Source organism: Penicillium cosmopolitanum, assembly GCF_028827165.1.
Source record: "Penicillium cosmopolitanum strain IBT 29677 chromosome Unknown utg000009l:1.0-9042332.0:1.0-9050551.0, whole genome shotgun sequence".
Taxonomy (NCBI): Eukaryota; Fungi; Ascomycota; class Eurotiomycetes; order Eurotiales; family Aspergillaceae; genus Penicillium; species Penicillium cosmopolitanum.
In genome coordinates this window covers 6,050,865-6,070,309 of record NW_026622679.1, presented here as the reverse complement: position 1 = coordinate 6,070,309, position 19,445 = coordinate 6,050,865, and the positions used below count along the sequence as shown (strand labels likewise).

Genomic DNA, 19,445 nt, shown 5'->3' with positions numbered 1-19,445 from the left:
TGTTTCACCTGTTCAAGTTCAGCATGGAGGAAAATAACACCAATGGGGAATACTACCTTTGGTAACTTCATGTTGAAGGCGGGCAGGGGATCTGCCCAGATGACTGACAACAAAGAAATACTATTAGTATTTGCTACGTACACTCCCATGGATAGGAACCTCCAGAAAAAATAACTAAGAAAACTAAGAAAGCTCAAGGCTAGTAAAGGTGGGAAGGAGAGTATGCACAAAGTATGTGAATTGATTCATTAGAAGCGTTAGAAGATAATGCGTGATACACATCGTGCGATTAGAAAGAGATAAGAGAAAAAAGAAATGCCCCTTGTAGGGGAAGAACGAGAAGGCCCACCCAACAGCACAGGACGATGATGCAAAAGCGAAACACCGGTGGCAAAGGTAAGAAGAAGAGAAGAGAAGGAAATGGGAATCACAATGCAAAGCCACCTTCAAAATCCTGGACCTGATTTTCATCAAACACTCATAAATTACCCCTCCTCAACGAAGCCCAGCCTCCCATTGCGAAACGTTCCGTGTAACTTCTGAGATTCTCACTGTGCGCCGAGCGGCCTCGTTCCTGGGGTTTCTTTTCAGATATTGTCTCCGCCCAGGCGCTTTTGTTCAACGGCACCAGGGGGCAGGACGTCTTCCAGGGTCTCGTCGGTACCCTCGATTTCCTCCTCGACTGAGATGGTGTCGCGGATCTTAAGAAAAACGACAGGCGCAGCGATGAGGATGGAGCCGCAGAGAAGACCGAAGTTTGAGGCGTACTCGCCCATGAAGGACAGCTTGTTCTTGTCAAGGGACCACATAACAGCAGCTCCAGCCGACTGCAGACCTTTGTAGAAACCGGCCAGATTGGCGAGCTTGCGGCCAGAGTTGCCAAGGGCACCCATCAACCTATTAGGCAATCTGGTGTTAGCTACTGTTCCAATTCGGCATAGAGATATCTGGAATGAGGTGGGAGGATAGAACGCTTAATATAATAACATACCAGTAGACAATGCCTTGCCAGATCGCATCGTACATTCCATAGAAGAAGTACAGGAACATCGGACCAACGTAGCCGGGAGTCTCCCAGTCCCAGGCAGTGAAGAGACCCGCAGCAATAGCGTCCGTTCCAACTGACTCGCGAGTGTATCGCTTCTGCCAAGCATAGCCAGAGCCCCAAATAACGACGGTGAGGATGAAAAGAATGGTTAGAGCAGCGCGGGCACGAGTGGTACGGCGGAAGCGCTCAAGATCGAGGAGGGGGCCAATAATGACGGCGGCGACGATCTGCGCAAACCAGTATAAGAAGCCGTTGAGAGATTTGGTGCGAGTATCGAAGTAAGCACCATTAATCCCGTTCTGCTGATAGGTGTAGAACCAGTTAGAAGACCAGAACATGGGGAAAAGCAAAACAATCCAGGGCTCCGAGGCAATGGTTTCCCATAGACCTCTGATCTCGGTCCACCAGCTCGGGTTCTTCATTAGGATCACGCGCGATCCATCCGGGCGAACAATCTTGTCGGCATCACAGAGGAAGAGAGCAATACAAGCGCCGAAGAACATGAGGACGATAAAGGCGATATAGGTGCCGTCGCCGACGGTCTTGTTGGTCTTGACGTTGATGTTCTGACCGAGAGGAATTAAACTACCGATACAGGCACCGACATTGAAGATTGCCCAGAACCAAGCGAAGTACCGACCCTTGCGCTGCTCGCCAGGGTAGGACATCATGATGGTACCCTGGGCGGCCCAGAGGAGACCGGCGCAAACACCCAGCAAGGCACCGGCGAAGATATTAAAGCCAGGCACATAGGCGTGCACCGAAACGAGAAGACTGATTGAGTAGATGCAGTAGCCAATGCCACCGAAGGAAAGGGCCAGGCGCACACCCATTCGATTGACAAAGGTACCGGCGAAGAAACCGACGACGGCGAAGGTAGAGTAAAGAGCGGTGTTCTATGGAGGGAAAGTGAGAGTTAGCTTGGGTCGAATCGACCTGTATTGTAGTATATCACGGGCATTTACGCATTATGCGTTAGCCCTGGAGGATGGGGATGGTAAATTACCATATCATCAGCCAAACTGGCGTCTGCTTTTCCACCGCCACCGAGCCCACTAAGCGCGTTGAACATTCCTGGACACAAAAAGCAGACGAAGGCGACCATGCCCAGCTGGAACTTGGGCGAGGCATACCAGCCGATCTTGAACTTGCCGAAGCCAACAGGCTTGTACATCCAACCGGTGGGCGGGGGGGCCTCATCCTCAGCAGAACCCTGATAAGCGGTTTCAGTGCCGATGTGAGCCGACTTCAAATCGGACTCGGCCATCGCGACAGATGAGGATAGCAAGAAGCTATCAGTAGAGTGTAGAAATTTGGAAACAGGAAGCAGGGAGAAGGGAGAGGTGGAGAGAGAGTGTGTGGAGAGAGTAGGGAAGAAGATGTGGAGGTGAAGTGAGGTGAATTGTTTGGTAGATCTGGGGGAAGGTGGGGAAGGAAAGAGCAGAGGAGGGCAGAGCAAGGAAGGAAGGAACGATAGATAAAGAGACAAAAAGGATTCGATGTTTAAAAAGACAGTCCAGACGACCAACAGCTACTCCAGATGGGATGAGCTTGGGAATACCACCACGAGGCAAGGTAACATCAGCTTATCCCCGACTTTTTTGGGTATTTTTATTTTTACTTTGGCCTTTTTGCTTTTTTTTTCACAGCTCAACTACGGGGGTCGCCTGATTGGATGGGGGGGGAGGACCCTATAGGGAGGCCCGCTTTGATAGCAGTGTTGCACTCTAGACCTCGTTTAGAGAGAGGGAACCTTAGAAACTGGTACATCCATTTCGGTGGACTAGACCACCAGATGGCATCTGGCATATGGAAGTGGCAGTGGCAGCACCCTACTCTACTGCTACTCAAGTACCGTCGCGTGATGCTAGCGAGGGTGCCGTGGTATTGGATCGGGACGACCAGGTTGCACCCTGGTTTTTAGTGAAGCAAAAGGGGCGTTCATGGGACGAATGGAAAGGAGGCGGGTGGGGGTGGAGGGATTCATTGGAAGAGAGGCTTGACCCAGGAAAGCCTAGTGGAACATCAAAGAGACAGAGCAGTGCCAGTGCCTGGGGTACCCTATACAGAGGATACCTTACTCCGTACAGACACTTGGGGGGGATATCTGCCATCTGCCATCTGCCATGCTTATCTCCCCGTGTTATCTCGGCCCACCACCTCGGGTAGACCCATCCCATCCGGGGGTGATATCCAGTGATATTCACTGTGATATCCAGTTTCATGCCCAGAATACTTCAATACTATTGTTTCATTACCCTCACTCCGAATCATCGCTCGAAATCGCCTCAACCTGCTGGCTTGCATGTGGAATCATTGTACCCTCCCGCTCCCGCTTAATACGCGCCGCGGGCTCAGATTTGATCCGAGTCCGGTCTGACTCAGAATCCCCATCCACCTCCATCCCATCACCATCCTCGTCCGACGACTCGGCATCACTTCCCAATGTCACCTCATTAGCACCCCCTTCTCGTCCAGACTCTCCCATCCCATCATCATCTGCCTCGCGCTTCTCCAACTCTTCCGCTCGTCGGACCTTGCGTAGCAACACCGGGTCCGTCCGAAGATCCTCGTTAGTGAGGAGATTCGAGCATACAGGACACTTCACCGCGCGGAGACGACGGCCCGGTCGACTGGCATCCGGTGCGTACCGTCCACTGCGCGCTATCATATCCGTAATAGCTTCACGCTCGAAACTGTGCGGGCATTTTGTGCTCGTTACCGGGTCCTGGAATGGCAGCAGGGTGAGTGGGCATTTCAGGGAGATGCGCTCGCGCTGAATTGCAATGTCGTCCGAGTCGGCAGGGGATGGTTCACGGCGGTTTCGTGTGCGCATATTCTGACGCGACGAATTGCCATCTGAGGGTCCATTCTCGCCATTGGGATCTTCCAGATGCGAGAACCAGGTCGAAGAAGCTGGCATTGGCGGTACCTCGTCGCCGGGGAATTTGGAATCGTGTACCATACGGTAGAATCCGATATAATTGTTGTTTCTGGCGTACCTGCATGGGAGAAAAGAGGGATAACCAGTTAGTCTTTTTGGTAAAGAATCATTGCCAGGACCGACGCTTGGCCGTCTCTTGAGATCGAGACCGAGACTGAATCCCAATGGGGAAAACGTACCGCTCGGTTAGCGACAGGCCATCCCATTCCTGTGCTCCATTCACCAGTTTATCCTCCAGTCTTTGACTAGGCGGGTTCTGCGCATTGCGTTCCCGGATCTCGCGCTCAGGCGTCCCCTCGTAGTCCTCATCTTCTAAATCCTCCTCGCCCTCCTCATCACCATCCCGTTGTTGTCGTCGCATCCGTCGCTGGCCTCGTGTCTGGCGCACCCCGAGTGCCGCAGTCTGAGCCTCTGCCTCCTCTCTCTCGATGGATCGCACGGATTCCGTCAATTCGGAAAGGCGGTTTTCGGAGTCAATGATCTGTCGCATTTGGACCTCCATCCGCCCAGTGACATCGTCAACCTGTCTTTCTTTCTCAGCTAGAAGCTGAAGTTCCTCATTTTCGTCGCCACTTTCAATTTCCTCGTTGGCACTTCGTTTTCGCTCTTTGTTGGTCTCGTATCGGCTACGGGCATCGCAAAGGCGTTCGTTGATCTCGCCCACAGAATCGGTGAGTCTGGCGGCGGCATGTTGAATATGAGTCTTCACTTCGTGCAGTTGTTTAGATTGTAGCAGTGAATTGAGTTGTCGTTGGCACTCGGCTGTGAGAGGTGCCTCTGGGGCCTCGTATGGGGGCAAGTCTGGAATGGTGCTTGTTCGTGGGGTGCCCGACCCGCGCGCGCTGGGTGGCGGGCGGGACTGGGATACCGTTGAGCGCTGTCGCGCTGGTGTTGACAGCATAGGGTGTAGTTGTAGGAGAGAGTTTGTATGATGCTTTTCTGAGGTGATGTGTCTTCAACTTCAAGGTCGTGGTCGTATTCAGGATGGCAAAGGTTTGGACAAAGCAATGCAATTCCTAACTTGAATGCAATCCCACGCGTCGCGAGTACGCTAGTCCTATTCGGGTTACAGTGCATGTCCCGATAAGCTTATCAGCTATCAATCTTGATTACCCTACCTAGGGTAGGGTAAGGTGTTTACCTTACCTTACTAGGAGAAATATCGTATATTGTCAATGATTCTAGGACTTAAGCATACTAGTGGTCTCTGTCAGCTTCCGTGTCCCTAGGCAGATCAATGATTCAACGAAGTCTCGAATCAGCCCGAGTCATTTTCTATACATTTCCATCTTTCATAGTAATCATTTGAAGATAGTATTTGCTGGGCTACTCCCTTTTCTATGCATACCATTTCGAGTATTTTCCAACGCGCTCAGACCTTGTAGAAACAGAATGCGTGGTAGAAGCCTATAAGGTTAGCCTATGATCTCCAAAGCACCCCCAGAACTTGAAAGGATAAACAAACTTACTAACTGCATCCTTCTCCTCATCGGTCATGTTCAGTTCGCCCGTGGCCCGGTTACGTACACCCATGCGCTCACTCAGTGGGCCCAACTCGCGATCATTCTTCTCGTCTTCCCAGATATCCAAGAAAGGCTTGCGATATTGGAGTTCCAGATTGTAGTCCTCAGTCAACCTAATCAACATCAGTCATTGGCAATGGACGGCACATCATTGGGATAGAAATACTCACGCTCGGAAGGCTTCCCAAGGAACAACATATTCAGGGACCTCTTCGACAGCCTCTCGCATGAAGTAGGTATACCGCCATCCAAACGGCGGGCGGAAGATACCGTCCTCTGGAGTCGCCCCGGGGAACCGTACTCGATAGATGTCGTTGCCCCATTCACAACGCTCATCTTCCTGGACTTCACCATCCTCTGGAGCTTCCTCGGCCGCCGCAGGCTTGGCAGATTCTTTTTCCTTGCGGTTTTTATGGAAAGTGCTCACACGGCTGGTGATGACATCGGAGTTCGGACACACGCCGATGAAACGACCACCCTTTTTCAAGCACCCGGCAACATTGCTGAGCATCTGTCGAGTCTTCTCTTCGCTCTCAAATGCATAGTGAATCGCAAACATCGAAGTCACAACATCAAAGCCGCCACCACCACTCCACCGCGAAGCCATCAGCGAACCACCAGGACCGGCATTGGGATCAATCCCCACCTGCTGCACAATGCCAACATCACCCAACCACTCGCCAAAGCAGTCCTTAGGGTAGAACTCGCCATGGAATAGCGGAGGAGGCGGACGGCCGCGACCACGCTGCCCACGACCACTACGCATTTGGCCGTAACGATCTCGCGCCTGCTCAATAGAGATATTGGCCGGGTCAAGACCAACGTAGAGATCCACCCGCTGCGGCGCAAGCTGCCACTTCCCAAGATCACCACCCTTACCACAGCCCAGATCCAGGACCAACAGCCGCTTATCATCAACGGGGGGCGGACGTTGACTATCATCCGCCCAATCCTTGGTATCATTGAAGCGCGCAGCGAATTCCTCATCAGGCGAGAACTTCTGAATCAGCGTACTTTTCACCCAGTTATTGAAACTGCGCAGGCCCTTGATCTTGCTCTCTGTTTTCCGCCACTCGCGGCCTCGCTCCGGGACAGCGTTGTAGTGTTGTCTCACGACGTCCGAGACGCCACGGTCTCGCGATGATCGCATCGCATCTTCTTCGAGGAGGCGATCACGCTGCTCTTGTCTCCGACGCATCTCCTCCGGGTTCACCATGCCCATGCGCGATCCACCGCCGGGCCGCTTGCGCTTTGGCGCTTCTGGGGTCGGCGAGCGAGGGCGGAGAGGGGATCGAGAGCGTCGGGATGAGTTGTCGTCTGGTGTTCTGTTGCTTGGGCTGCGGGAGCGACCGCGTCGTGAGAACATGGATGGTTGGGTTGGTCCACGCTTGCGCGCTTGGTGTCTTTCTTGGACTCGTTTGCGCCTTGGATTCGATTGATCTGTGTCTTCGTTCGGCCTGGTTTCGTCTGGCCTTCCATTTTGCCGCGATGTGGGACCTGGGGAGGCTGGGGTACCGTTTCTTTCAGGATCATCGTAGGAGGTCGGCGCAGATGGCCTGGGGTCTGGGGATGTCATTGTGTCGAGAGTTTTTGTCAGTTGTGCTTGGTGAGTGGTGAGGTATTCGATGGAATTGGGTTGGGGTGGGAGGGTGTCGGAATTGAAAGAAAGCGGGGGTAGGGCTCGGCTGAAAGCCGATTAGAAAAACGAATTTAAGAAAATGAGGTTTAAAATGCTGGATAGGTTCCAAGGTATTGAATTTGGGTGGTGAAAGGAAAGTAATCTGCGGCGCGGAGGAAGAAGGGAGCTCCCGGTGGGTCAGCAGCTGGCGGTGGGCGAATCATGTCGAGAGCTGCTCGCTTGCCAGTTGGTAGTGGTACGAGTACTTCAAGTTGGAGTAGCTACTACATCAGAGTATCTCATAGAACTGGATTAGATGCCCGAGTAGCTACCTGAATGCCTAACTGAAAACCGGGTTGTACAAAAAGTGTTGGATTACGCACAAGTAGCACTAGTAGAAAGGAGAACGAGTGTTATCAAAAGCAAGTTTCATTCTGGCATGCTAGAAGTCAAGCGATCTATAATAATAGTAGTTACGAAATAACAAAAATATCAAACGATACTAGCCAGAACCGGGTATATCAGAAAATTATCGAAAAAGGAATCAATAAAGGAGAGAACGTGAGATCAATCAGAATCAGTCTTCTTCGCCATGGTCCTCCATACTGAGATCATTTCGTCGTTCCGCTTCCAGGTTGACGCACGATCGAGAAACTCGTGTAAGATTGTCAAAAAGATCAAGCAATATATACCTGTACTCGGTACCCGCGTTGATAGAAATAGCACGTGCAACATGCTGCTGAATCTTGCTGCATTCCTTAAGGATCCACTCGGTGAGAAGCATGATATCGTCTGCAGTCAGTTGTTCCAGGTCATCAACCTCAAGCTTAGTCAGGAAATGCATGAAATCGGAGCCATAGGGGGCTACTAGCCGATTAATGGGAGTGCTTTGACCGTAGGGGTTTGGTGGTGGTGGCTGCACAGGGCATCCAACGCCAGCTGTGATAGCCGAATTGGTGATGGTATTGGCTGGGGGGAGCAGCTGGGGAGTGTTCACTTCTGCATTGCGAGGCACGAACAAAGGGGAGCCATGGTTGCCAGTTGTCAGAGTAACTTTAGTAGGGCGAGAGATTGATGGTTCCACAGGTTCAACTGCAGTTCTCTTGCGCTTGCGAGTGGCATCTTCATCCGGAAGCCGAACAGGTTCTTCATTCGACTTAGATTGTCCGTGCTTTTCGTAGCTAATCAGCTTCTTTTCCCAACTCGCTTGATTTGATCGTAGTACGTATTCTGGGTGAAGTAATTTGTTATCCTTCCCTTTCTGGAAAAGCAGCCGTTTCATCGCTGCATGGATTCGACCGGTGGTTTTGCTGAAGTAGACTGGATATCGCCTGCGCACATCAGGTGGATGGTAGAAGAGGGATGAAATTTGGTCATCGTCGAGTTCTGCTTCAGTGTCCGGAAGGGTTGCTTTGTCGTTAGAGAAGCCTCCTTTTGTGGTTCTTTTAGCCTTGTTGGGAGTTGATGGATTGGCAGTGGCGTTGACTGGAGCAGGTGTTTTTTCGGCGAGTTCAACCCGGTCTGGCATTTTAGGTGTATCAATGGGCAAATCAATTGTAGTTGCTGGGGGATTGGGAATGGTGTTAACTGGAGCAGGTGTATTTTCGGTGGGTTCAACCCGGTCTAGCAGTTCAGGTGTAGCTTGGTGGGAAATTTCCCTAGATAAAGCTGTTGCGGTTCCATCGACAGGCAAATGCATTGTAGTGGCCGGAGAATTGGCAGTGTTGTTGAATGAAGTAGGTTTTTTTTCGGTAAGTTCAACCCCGTCTGGCAATTCAGTTGTATCGAAGGGCAAATCCGTTGTAGTTGCTGGGGGATTGACGGTGGTGTCGATTGGAGGAAGTGCATTTCCGGTGAGTTCAACCTGGCCTGGCAGTTCAGGTGTAGCTTGGAGTGAAGCATTTGTACCCATTGTGTTGGTTGCATCCATTGTGCCGGCTGGGTTAAGATCGCTAGGAGCAGACATTCGTGGAAGGACTAATTGGTCCATTTCAGATGTAGGTTGTAGGTGTGAGTGATAGATTTGCTGATTCATATGTGAGATACTAAATTCAGGTCATAGAATTGTTAGTTGCTGAAAAGGTAAAGAGGGAGAAGAGCTGAAATCGTCAATTGACCAACAACTGAAGATGGAACGAATGCAGTGGGATAACATGGCATGCACAGGACTATACCTAGATTGAGGAGTATCCGGAGTTGACAGAGATGATGGGGGATAAGATGAATATGTAAGAAAAAAAGAGATTGAATGAGAGTTGTGATAAGAGAGATAGAGAGAGAAAGAGAAAAAAAAAAAAGAAAAGTGAGAGGTAATGCAAGAAGTTAGGATGTCCAGGTTGACGTTACCTGATGTAGTGTTGGTAAGAAATATTTTTCCTCTCGAAATGGTAGATAGGTGAGATGCGTGGCTCAATGAGAAGAAAAGTTTTGAATAGAAGAAGGCAAGTTATGTCAAGATGGATGTAGAGTAGACACAAGACCGGGCCAAATAGATGCAGTAGGATGCTATGAAAATCGGAGAAGAAGGTAAAGAAGAAAGCAGGTGAGAAGGTGAGGAAGAGGGTAGGTTGCCCCGAACAGATATGGTAGGAAAGTGAGAGCAGCGAGGAAATGGGAGAAGTAGATGTAGCATACCTAGGAGGTTAAAGCTGATCATACCCACGAGAAATCTTCACTGGAAATGGCAGATAAATAAGAAGGATGTGGTTCTAGCCGATAGTTGAGGAGGGTAGGTTCTCAGCCGAGGGCGTGTGGAAAGCCATGGGAAATGGGCGGCAGATAGATAGAACTGTATACCTAGGGTAGGTTTGCCGTGAAGTAAAATTGGGGGAGCCCTGGCTCATGTCAATATTATCAAAGAAGCTCATCAGCGAGGCCCAGAGCTAGTGGTGCCATGCCGAATAATGTTACGAAAGCCGGGAATGTAAGGTCTGAAATGTATAGGAACGATGACAACTTGCTCTAGGTATCGACTTAAGAGCTGGTTTGCAAAGGTAGTGTGCTGTGCGGCAGCAAGCTGAATGATTGAACTACAAAGAGAAAAAGAAAGAAAGGTCTCATCCAGGAAAAAGACAGCGATAGCTGTCGGGTGTCGTTATATTATGGCAAAGAGAGTAAATGTTTGGCATGCTCAAAGCAATATGCTCGTCATCCTCCAACGCCGCGCATGTGTCATTTGAAACCCCCACAGAAAGCCGAGAGTAAAATTCATAAGAAAGACTTTACTTAGGGGCTGTCTTGCGCGGCGACTTGGTCGTCAATGATTGTCGGATGCGTCGGAGCCTTGCCCACCATTCACGATCAGCCTTCTTCTTGGATTCTTCGTCACCGCCATCGTGAGGATCATCTGGCGTCGGCGTGTTAGTCTCGCTGCGAAGCGCATCCATGGATGGTGCAGAACGGAGGTGCCGGCGATTCTTGACTTTGACGGCTTCGGCGACCACTTCCCAGCCACTGCGCAGGCTCTCCGTTCGCTCATTTGCCTTGCCAGTGCCGCTCTGGGCAACCCGATCAACCCATGGGCAGTATTCCATGTGCTCTTGTGACACATCCAGGGAGCTATAGACTGTGACATCTCCGTTGTCCTTGGGTTTGTACATCCAGAGGCCTAGACGACGGAAGCAAGCCTTGCATGAGACTAAACCAGCAGCCCCGTCGCCCACAGAGTCCCAGCCGAATAAAGACAGTGCTAGCGCTCCTTTGTTGATCAATTGTAGTCTGGCGATTGATGGAGCTGGAGCTGATTCCTGATTATCATTGTTGTCGACGTGAGCGTCGCCGTCTGTACTGTTTTGTCCGTTCACGGTCCCCTGCGAAGAGGCTGGACTATTGAACCAGTCTTCTGGGAGTAGTTTGATTATTCCATCGAGATCACAGCCATCCGGTGTTTGGATATTATCATCGGCTGGTAATTTATCTTTCATATTCACCAGGTTCAAATATCGAGCATGGAGACCAGATATAGCCGTATCGGTATTATTCAACGGCAAGTGTTGAATGGTATCTGTAAAGAGTCAGAAAAAAGATGATTCGAGAATACTGAAAGAGAGATGAATATACCGTCGCAGGACCTATTCCGCCAAAGGCAGTTTTCCTTATGGCCATCCTTCAATAATTTTACATATTCCTCAACAAGTTTCTCGCCTACCAGTCGGGTAAGTGCCATCAGCCAATTTATCCTGTAGTCAAGAATTGAAAGGAAAAGCGCATGCACTTACGAACTTCCTTGCGCTCCTGAACCTTATCCGCATCGTATCCATCAAGCTCGTCGATTTCGTCTGGCAATTTCACTACCACCGAGCCACCACAGCCGCTGACACAGCCCACTCGTGATGTATCCTTGCATACCCAGCCGCGCTTTGCCCATTGTACTTCATTGATCGGGGTAGGTTTGCTGGCCCATCTGTCCACGCGACGAAAGGTCTCGAGGCGCTCGAGGAAGATATCACGATCCCATGGGGCGAAGGTCGGGCGTTTGCTTGAGGATATAGACGATGTATGATTTGTGGAGCGGGATATATTGGACAGGGAACTGCGTACTGAGGTCAGGTCTGTTTTGTCGCTGTTGTTCAGTCGGACCTTCTTGATGGAGGAGAGGTTGGTGGGTAGACGGTCTTTTGCTGTTGCGGGTGCGGTGGTTGTGGTGGTTGACGGTTTCGGGGCATTTTCTGGAGTCGCGGGCTTGGAAATGGATTCCAAAACACGGTGGAACTTTCGTTTCTTTGACTCGACGGCGTAGGACATTGCGATGTCTTAGAAGGGAGGAGGGATGGAGGATGCAGACCAAGAAAGCGCGAGAGCTGCAGGGAGCTTCGGCGGATGTGTTTCTGCCTCAGGCACCAAGAGTTAGGCAAGATAGTATCTACTACTTGAAGGTAGTCTACCTGCACCAATTGCTTGATTATAACAATTCAGGGCACTGAGTATATAACTGGGTAAGATACCAAGTAGTATAATACTAGTAATGTATCTTGATGGAGGGCACTGTATGAGTGAACGGCCAAGACTCACGCAATGTGCTCCGCAAATCGCCGCGCGCTGATTGGCGCTCGGCCGCGCATCTTATGATCTCCGACTTCCGAATGTCAACTTTCTTTTCTTTCTCTTCGCAAGTTTCCCTCCAACTTCGTCGCCATGGCTTCCCTAGGGACTTCGGCGTCATTATGGCGAAGCCTCGCGCCTCGACTATCATCCAAAGAACTTTTCACCTGCCGCCAATGCCTGCGCAACCAGGGCTATGCCGCCAAATCCATCCGTCGCTTCGGCGCAATGCCATCCCTCCAACCCAACAAGACCCGTTCGCCCCTGTTCTCCGACAAGAACCGCCAATTCTTCACCTCCAGTCTGAGACGATCTGCGGCTGCGCCTGCGGTGGCCGGTGTCGTCGAGGAGTCCGCTGCCAAGGCGAAGTCAAGCTTCCCCAAGATCAGCGACAAGTCGGTTGCCTACTTCCTCCTTGCTAGTGCGGCCAGTGTTTTTGGAATTGTTGTTTTTGGTGGATTGACACGTTTGACGGAATCAGGGTATGGCCATAATTTCCCCATTTACGAAGGAATTAGCTGGACCTTCGGATGCTGACGGAGTTATCACTCGCAGATTGAGTATCACGGAATGGCGACCTGTCACCGGCTCCATGCCACCCATGAACGCCGAAGACTGGGAAGCCGAGTTCGCCAAGTACCGAGCATCTCCTGAATTTAAGCAACTGAACTCGCACATGAACCTGGACGACTTCAAGTCGATTTACTACATGGAATGGATCCACCGTCTCTGGGGTAGATTCGTCGGCATGTCCTTCGTTATCCCCGCGGTCTACTTTGTTGCTCGGAAAAAGGTCTCGGCTCCCATGGCCTGGCGTCTGGTTGGAATTGCCGGTCTCATTGGCTTCCAAGGATTCCTCGGCTGGTGGATGGTCAAGTCTGGTCTCAAGGATGATCTGTTTGCGCCGGGTAGCCACCCGCGTGTCAGCCAGTACCGTCTGACGGCTCACCTGGGTGCTGCTTTTGTCTGCTATGTTGCTATGCTGTGGAATGGACTCGCTATTCTTCGTTCCAACCGTCTGATGGCCGATGCTGCTTCGGGTTTGAAACAGCTCGAGGCCCTTCGGGACCCACGGTTGGCGATCTTCCGCCGCTCCGTTGCGGGTCTTGCTCTGCTGGTTTTCACTACTGTCATGTCTGGAGGTCTCGTTGCAGGCCTAGATGCCGGTCTCATCTATAACGAGTTCCCATACATGGGCAACGGTCTCGCGCCGCCTAGCTCTGAACTATGGGACGCTCACTACTCTCGCCATGAGGATCGATCTGACCTCTGGTGGCGCAATATGCTTGAGAACCCTTCTCTGGTCCAGCTTGATCACCGTATTCTCGCCATGGCAACATTCTCCACCATCATGGCTTTGTGGGCCTATAGTCGTCGCTCACCCACCATGAAACGCATCCTGCCCCCCGCCGCCCGTAAGGGTGTTCACGGTGTCGTCGGCTTCGCGTTCATGCAGGTCGGCCTGGGTATCTCTACTTTGCTCTACCTTGTGCCAACCCCACTTGCTTCTGCTCACCAGGCTGGTAGCTTATTCCTTCTCACTTGGGTTATTATCCTGGGTAGCCGTGTCTGGCACCCATCTCGCACTGCCAAACTGCTGCAAATGGCTGCTAAGGCTCGCAGCCAACAGCTTTCCTCTACAACTGCGTCTGCTGTGAAGAGACTGTAAAAAAGACGGCCGTTGGATGTACGAATACGTTGCTCAGGGCAGATATCAAATATATATCACCTTGCTTTCCTGATACCATCTCCATTCCTTTTCTATATTTTGGATCACATGGATCCTACACATGTATTAAATACTATCAGTTACTAACTAGATCAATTATATTTTCCTTCGCAAAGCAAAAAATACATTAGGTTATATATCAATTTACCGTTCAAGTTTGAAAAAAAAAAGAACAAGCTTGGATGGAATATTTCTGACTATGGTCTAAATCAACAATTTTGCCTCCAACGCCGAACTCGCTTGGGAATCGCTACACCAAAATTGTGGTTCATTATTTCATGTCCCATAATCCAAAAGCAGGTCTTCGATTGGCTGCTTGCTCCGCACACGCACAATCACACCCACAAACTGATTCAACATCACTCGCACACCAAGGCAGAGACTCACATTTCTACGCCTTGTTTCATTCTCACCTCATCTCCCGCCTAATCGAATCTGACCCGAGAAGGACGAGCATTTCGGGCAGGGTTGCGACGCACCCAGTCATGAGGGGTCAGAGTACCCTCAAGCTCAATCGAGGAAGGGGCTGACAAAGTCTCATCACTATCCTCGGAACTACTTTGAGTGCCTCGTCGATTGTTCCGGGCCGAAGGCGTGGGCGTCGAGGGCCCCGAGCGTCCTCGCTTTGAAGATGGAGAAGGAGGAGAATACGACAGGGCATTGCCCTCCCTCGCCTGAGGCGAAGAGCTCATGTCAATGAGGATTCCTGCAGCCTCCTCCTCGGGAGATCGAGACGCCGGTGTTTGATACCGACTGCCAGCAAGAATCTTCGTCGCCTGTTCCTCGGGCGATTTAGCCACAGGTGTCTGATACCGGCTGGCGGCTGGGGTTGCGCTAAGAGATTCACTTCCCGAGCGGAGATGAGGCGCCTCAATGTGCAAGCAGTCGAAGGTTGGGTGGCTGAGATCGCCACCACGCTTCTGCCGACAGTCCTGGCATAGTTGCCAGCCGCAACCACTGCAGCGGATCATGCCTTTACTATTCCGGCAGTTGCATGTGTCGCATTTTGCTGTGTGGGCCGGGATATCCTCGAACTTCGTGATCACCTCAGGGAGGGGTTTGGCTGCCGGTTTGGCTGGGTTCTGGGGACTTTTCTGGCGGCTTGGTTCTGGGACCTCAGGCTTTTCGATCCGGTCGTTGGAATTGTCGGATTTTGACCTTGGAGTGACTGGCTCCGGCCCTTTAGGAGTTGTCTCTGACGCGGGTCCTGATGAACCTGGAGACTGAGCTGGCTTGGTCGATTGAGGATCCAGGAACTGGGATATTTCTCTTCGAGAATGACGTTTAGTATCTCCCATGTCCGAATGGGGTACCTTTTGAGCACTTGATGGATCATTTGGATAAAGATCGTGCCCAAAATATCCCCCCCATTTGCGTCAGATGTGGGATCGGGGGCGGCATCGACCACTATGCTGTATGTCAGCCAACATAGAATTCTTATGAATTCAGGATATACATACAGGAATGAAGCGATCAAAGGAATCAGATCGCGTTCCAAAGGACTGGAAGACACTTCCATTGGGACAGTCTATCGTGGGAAAGCGGACATTATCGCAAGGACCTGGGGCCGATGACCCAATCTCCATCACATCTGGATGAACCAGAACCACCGATCGTCGAGGTGGATGGTTGGCCATCGGGACCAGACGTGAAGCATCTTGGCCAGGAGGGATGAGATTTTGGATATCCATTTCTCGAAGTGTAGGCAAGCTGTTTTGTGTATAGTATGATGTTTCATCCATGATGGAGTAAATCGAAGTGTGGAAACAGAAGTTGGTAAGGATGAGGGGTGGCGGGAGGAAAAGAAGATGAAATATGGCTATGCCCTTTCATTGAAATTATAGCAAATCACTCTGGAAGTCTCCATAACCGGTAATTTCCCTACCTGGAGGGAAACATTCCACTTGAACGACATTAAGAGGCAACCGGAGGCGAGACCCCCCAAACACTCCAAACACTTCACAGTATCGCACACGAAGGAGTCATAATAACCATAACAATGATCTGAAGAAACTACTCACTACTTTGTTGAGATAATTGTGATTGAAATGGAAAATTCAAAGCTGTTTTGATTTGTGGTGGAAACACTCTTTATTTTATGCATCTCTCATATAAATCCATCTATGTAAACTGCCAAAGACAGTGCACAATCATCACATATTTGTCTAATCAGTATGACCCTCCGTCAATATCTAATTCAGTTATTGGGCTGCAGATTCAGCGTTAGTGAGATCGGCTCGTGGAAATTGCAAGAAACTAATAACATACGGTTGCCATCCTCAGGCTGGGGCTGGGCGCCAGTCGCGTCAAGGACAGACTTGCCCGCCGCGGCGGTCTTGTCATCCTTCATCATGGGGAAAGTAAGCACCTCCTTGATGCTGTAGTTGTCGGTAAGGAACATGACCAGACGGTCAATACCCATTCCCCAGCCACCAGTAGGGGGCAAACCGTACTCCAGGGAAGTACAGAAGTTCTCGTCGATGAGCTGAGCCTCGTCGTCACCCTGGTCCTTCTGGCGGGCCTGCTCTTCGAAGCGCTCTCTTTGGGTGTAGGGGTCGTTCAACTCGGTATAAGCATCTTTACGGGGTTAGTACTGGCACAATAAATCCCATTTGGGGATGAGCGAAGAAGCACTTACTGCAAATCTCCTTCTTGCAAACGAAGGCCTCGAAACGCTCACACAGACCGGGCTTGTCGCGGGAGTACTTGGCAAGCGGGGACATCATCTCGGGGTGACCGGTGATGAAGGTAGGGTTGATGCAGGTCTCCTCGATGAACTCTCCGACCAGAGTATCCAACATACGGGCGTTGGTCAGGGGCGGGGTGCACTCCACGTTCATCTTCTTGCAGACACGCTGGAGGAACTCGTTGGTCTCCTTGGTGTGGAGCTGGTCACCGGAGGGGAACTTCTCGCCGGTGGCCTCTTCCAGAGCGGGGATCATCTCCACGCGGCGCCAGGGGGCCTTCCAGTTAACGTTGTAGGTCTCGCCAGACTGGGTGTGGTAGGTGGTCTCGTATCCACCGGTGATCTTCTTGACCAGACCGGAGACAAGCTCCTCGGTCAGATCCATGACATCGAACATATCGGCGTAGGCCCAGTAGAATTCACAGGTGGTGAACTCAGGGTTGTGAGTAAGATCGATACCCTCGTTACGGAATTGACGGCCAATCTCGTAAACACGCTCAAGACCACCGACAATGAGCATCTTGAGGTACAGCTCAGGGGCAATTCGCAGGTATTGCTCTTGGTTGAGGTCGTTGTCTTTGGGTTAATAAGTGCAAGGTTAGTAGGCGGATCTTGTACAATCTGAACTCATAGGGACATTTCACATACGCTGCCGGCAGAGATTAGTTAGTAAATAGCAAACCCATGAAGGGGTTTTGGTTGAGATTGACTTACGTGAGTAATGAAAGGCTTGGCTGTCGCACCACCGGCAATTTGGGAAAGGCAAGGGGTCTCGACATCGATGAACTGAAGTACAAAAGTGACTAGGTTAGTAACATAACGGGAAACAGTCTCGGCGTGATAAACATACGCTAGATAAGAAAAGGTTAAATTAGCATGGGACTTCAAAATCAATTGGACAAGATAGAATTGTAGCACATACTCTCGGTCGTCAAGGAAGTCACGAATGTACTTGGTAATCTTGGAGCGAGTACGGATGATCTCGCGGGAGCGGTCGTTCATGATAAGATCGAGGTAACGTTGACGGAAACGCTGCTCCTTGTCCTGGAAACCGTAGTGCTCGGAGGGAATGGCGTGCAAGCAGGGGGACAGAAGAATGAGCTCGGTGGCGAAGATAGAGAGTTCACCATCGTCACGGTTCTTGGGGGAGGTACGGCCGGGGAAACCGACAATACCGACAATATCACCACGACGGATGTGCTCGTGTTGCTCCTCGAATGAGGAGTTACCAGTGGCAAACTGGGCCTGGCACATGATCTGGACCTTGACACCCTCGGCGCGGAGATCGTAGAAGAGAAGCTTGTTGCCGGAGGAGCGCTTGGTGTAGATACGCCCGGCAAGGCTGATCTTGACCTCGGGCTTCTGTTCACCCTTGGCGAGAGGGGCATAGTCGGTGAGGAATTGGCGCAGATCGGTGTTGACCTGGAACTTGTGGGGGTAGGGGTTGGGAGTCTTGGTCTGGCGCAGCTTATCGATTCTCTTGCTGCGGATCTCGAAGTATTGCTAGATGGCGCGCACACGGGTTAGTCGGCGGATTCGGACGAGAATGGGGAAAGGGTTATAATTGTTCAACTCACGTTGGGAGTCAGGTTGGCCTCATCATCCTCAGCAGAGGTCTTCTTGGCAGCGGCGGGCTTAGGAGGAGCAGCAGCTTCCTTCTCCTTCTTCTTGGCCTCCTTCTCGCGCAACTTCTGGCGCTTCTTCAATTCGGTCTTGGAGACCTTCTCGCCGGTGACCTCGTCGAGCAGAAGCTTGGCCATGGACGCCTCGGCATCCTGCACAGGGTTGGAATCCGCCATAATGGGTGATTGCGATGGGGATCAGGAAGTTGATGGTGGGAGAATGGATGGAGGGGCGCGCGAAATTTTGGGCGGCGGTCATGGCGGGGGGCTTGTCTGATTGGGTCGGACGTTACGATAAAGAGAAAGTACATGACTCAACTTGTTACAGAATAACTACTGGAATACATGAGTCATACAACAGCTATAGAGAGTTATGAAGATCATGGGGAGTTATTTCATAAGTTAACATACTTTCTTTCATAGAAACTTATGTTCAAATGGCTCAATTCTGTCCATTTGCATCAGTTATGGCAGATTCCCAATCTGGAGATTAGGGCTTAGGGTATAGTGTAAGTGGGGCTGTACCCCGCCAACCGCCAAGTCTGAACTATACAGACTACATTAAACATGGAATTGGTAAAATAAGGTCTAGGGGTCTGGTTTGATCTGTTCTGAGACATTAGATACATATATGATATTTCTATATTCTATGGCTTTTGCCTTATACATGCCGCTAAATGCTAGCATTCAATGTTGGTCATTTCATACGACCAGCCAGTATTTACAGCGAAATGAACCTCAAGCTATCTTGCAAGATCATAGATAATATTCCTATTCCTTGCCTATAAGTATTCACTCTGTAAATAAAGCTTTTAGTTTCAATATGCTACTACATTAATCAATGCACTGGGGGATCAACTACTAAGTAAGTGACCCAACCCTAACTTAAAATTGAACTTGACCTTGAACCTCCCAAGAAGGCTCCAGTTCACTCGTGGCTTCCCTACCATCTCTTGAGAAGAGAAGCAGGTTCCTTCCTTTAATCACTCTTCCCTCTTCCCTCTTCCTCCTTTGCTCTTTCCTCCCTCCTCCATTCACCACCCGCTTATCTTACTTTCACTCACTTCCTTCCTTCCTTCCCCCCCTCTCCCCCCTTCCTACCTCCACCCTACTCCACCCTACTCTACCTTTTACTCTACATCCATCATTTTCATTACGCTGTATGATCCTCAGATTATCCAAACATCTACTATTGTACAAGCCTTCCTTGTACCCTATCTTATCAACTTACCCTT

The 19,445-nt window shown here is 50.6% G+C and overlaps 8 protein-coding genes across 8 annotated transcripts; 1 reads left to right on the top strand and 7 right to left on the bottom strand.

Moving 5' to 3' along the window:
* Positions 1-587: 587 nt before the first annotated feature.
* On the bottom strand, positions 588-2,315 carry N7509_010340 (uncharacterized protein; the record flags this gene model as incomplete). Its single annotated transcript, XM_056634977.1, has 3 exons — positions 588-897; positions 992-1,944; positions 2,055-2,315. The coding sequence occupies 3 exons, from the start codon at positions 2,313-2,315 to the stop codon at positions 588-590; spliced, it is 1,524 nt and encodes a 507-aa protein (XP_056485597.1).
* A 993-nt stretch (positions 2,316-3,308) lies between these two features.
* Positions 3,309-4,893, bottom strand: N7509_010339 (SUMO ligase MMS21; the record flags this gene model as incomplete). The annotated part of the gene is made up of 2 exons (XM_056634976.1): positions 3,309-4,050; positions 4,172-4,893. 2 exons carry the CDS (start codon positions 4,891-4,893, stop codon positions 3,309-3,311), a joined length of 1,464 nt encoding a protein of 487 aa, XP_056485596.1.
* A 471-nt stretch (positions 4,894-5,364) lies between these two features.
* On the bottom strand, positions 5,365-7,091 carry abd1 (mRNA (guanine-N7)-methyltransferase; the record flags this gene model as incomplete). Its single annotated transcript, XM_056634975.1, has 3 exons — positions 5,365-5,399; positions 5,462-5,628; positions 5,686-7,091. 3 exons carry the CDS (start codon positions 7,089-7,091, stop codon positions 5,365-5,367), a joined length of 1,608 nt encoding a protein of 535 aa, XP_056485595.1.
* A 619-nt stretch (positions 7,092-7,710) lies between these two features.
* N7509_010337 (uncharacterized protein) lies at positions 7,711-9,123 on the bottom strand (the record flags this gene model as incomplete). Its single annotated transcript, XM_056634974.1, has 1 exon — positions 7,711-9,123. One exon carries the CDS (start codon positions 9,121-9,123, stop codon positions 7,711-7,713), a length of 1,413 nt encoding a protein of 470 aa, XP_056485594.1.
* A 1,231-nt stretch (positions 9,124-10,354) lies between these two features.
* Positions 10,355-11,876, bottom strand: N7509_010336 (uncharacterized protein; the record flags this gene model as incomplete). The annotated part of the gene is made up of 3 exons (XM_056634973.1): positions 10,355-11,136; positions 11,193-11,276; positions 11,351-11,876. The coding sequence occupies 3 exons, from the start codon at positions 11,874-11,876 to the stop codon at positions 10,355-10,357; spliced, it is 1,392 nt and encodes a 463-aa protein (XP_056485593.1).
* A 390-nt stretch (positions 11,877-12,266) lies between these two features.
* Positions 12,267-13,842, top strand: cox15 (cytochrome c oxidase assembly protein cox15; the record flags this gene model as incomplete). Its single annotated transcript, XM_056634972.1, has 2 exons — positions 12,267-12,655; positions 12,729-13,842. The coding sequence occupies 2 exons, from the start codon at positions 12,267-12,269 to the stop codon at positions 13,840-13,842; spliced, it is 1,503 nt and encodes a 500-aa protein (XP_056485592.1).
* A 485-nt stretch (positions 13,843-14,327) lies between these two features.
* Positions 14,328-15,200, bottom strand: N7509_010334 (uncharacterized protein; the record flags this gene model as incomplete). The annotated part of the gene is made up of 1 exon (XM_056634971.1): positions 14,328-15,200. One exon carries the CDS (start codon positions 15,198-15,200, stop codon positions 14,328-14,330), a length of 873 nt encoding a protein of 290 aa, XP_056485591.1.
* Positions 15,201-16,099: 899 nt separating this feature from the next.
* On the bottom strand, positions 16,100-18,387 carry N7509_010333 (lysine--tRNA ligase KRS1; the record flags this gene model as incomplete). The annotated part of the gene is made up of 4 exons (XM_056634970.1): positions 16,100-16,479; positions 16,541-17,144; positions 17,303-18,091; positions 18,166-18,387. The coding sequence occupies 4 exons, from the start codon at positions 18,385-18,387 to the stop codon at positions 16,100-16,102; spliced, it is 1,995 nt and encodes a 664-aa protein (XP_056485590.1).
* Between the last annotated feature and the right edge of the window lie 1,058 nt (positions 18,388-19,445).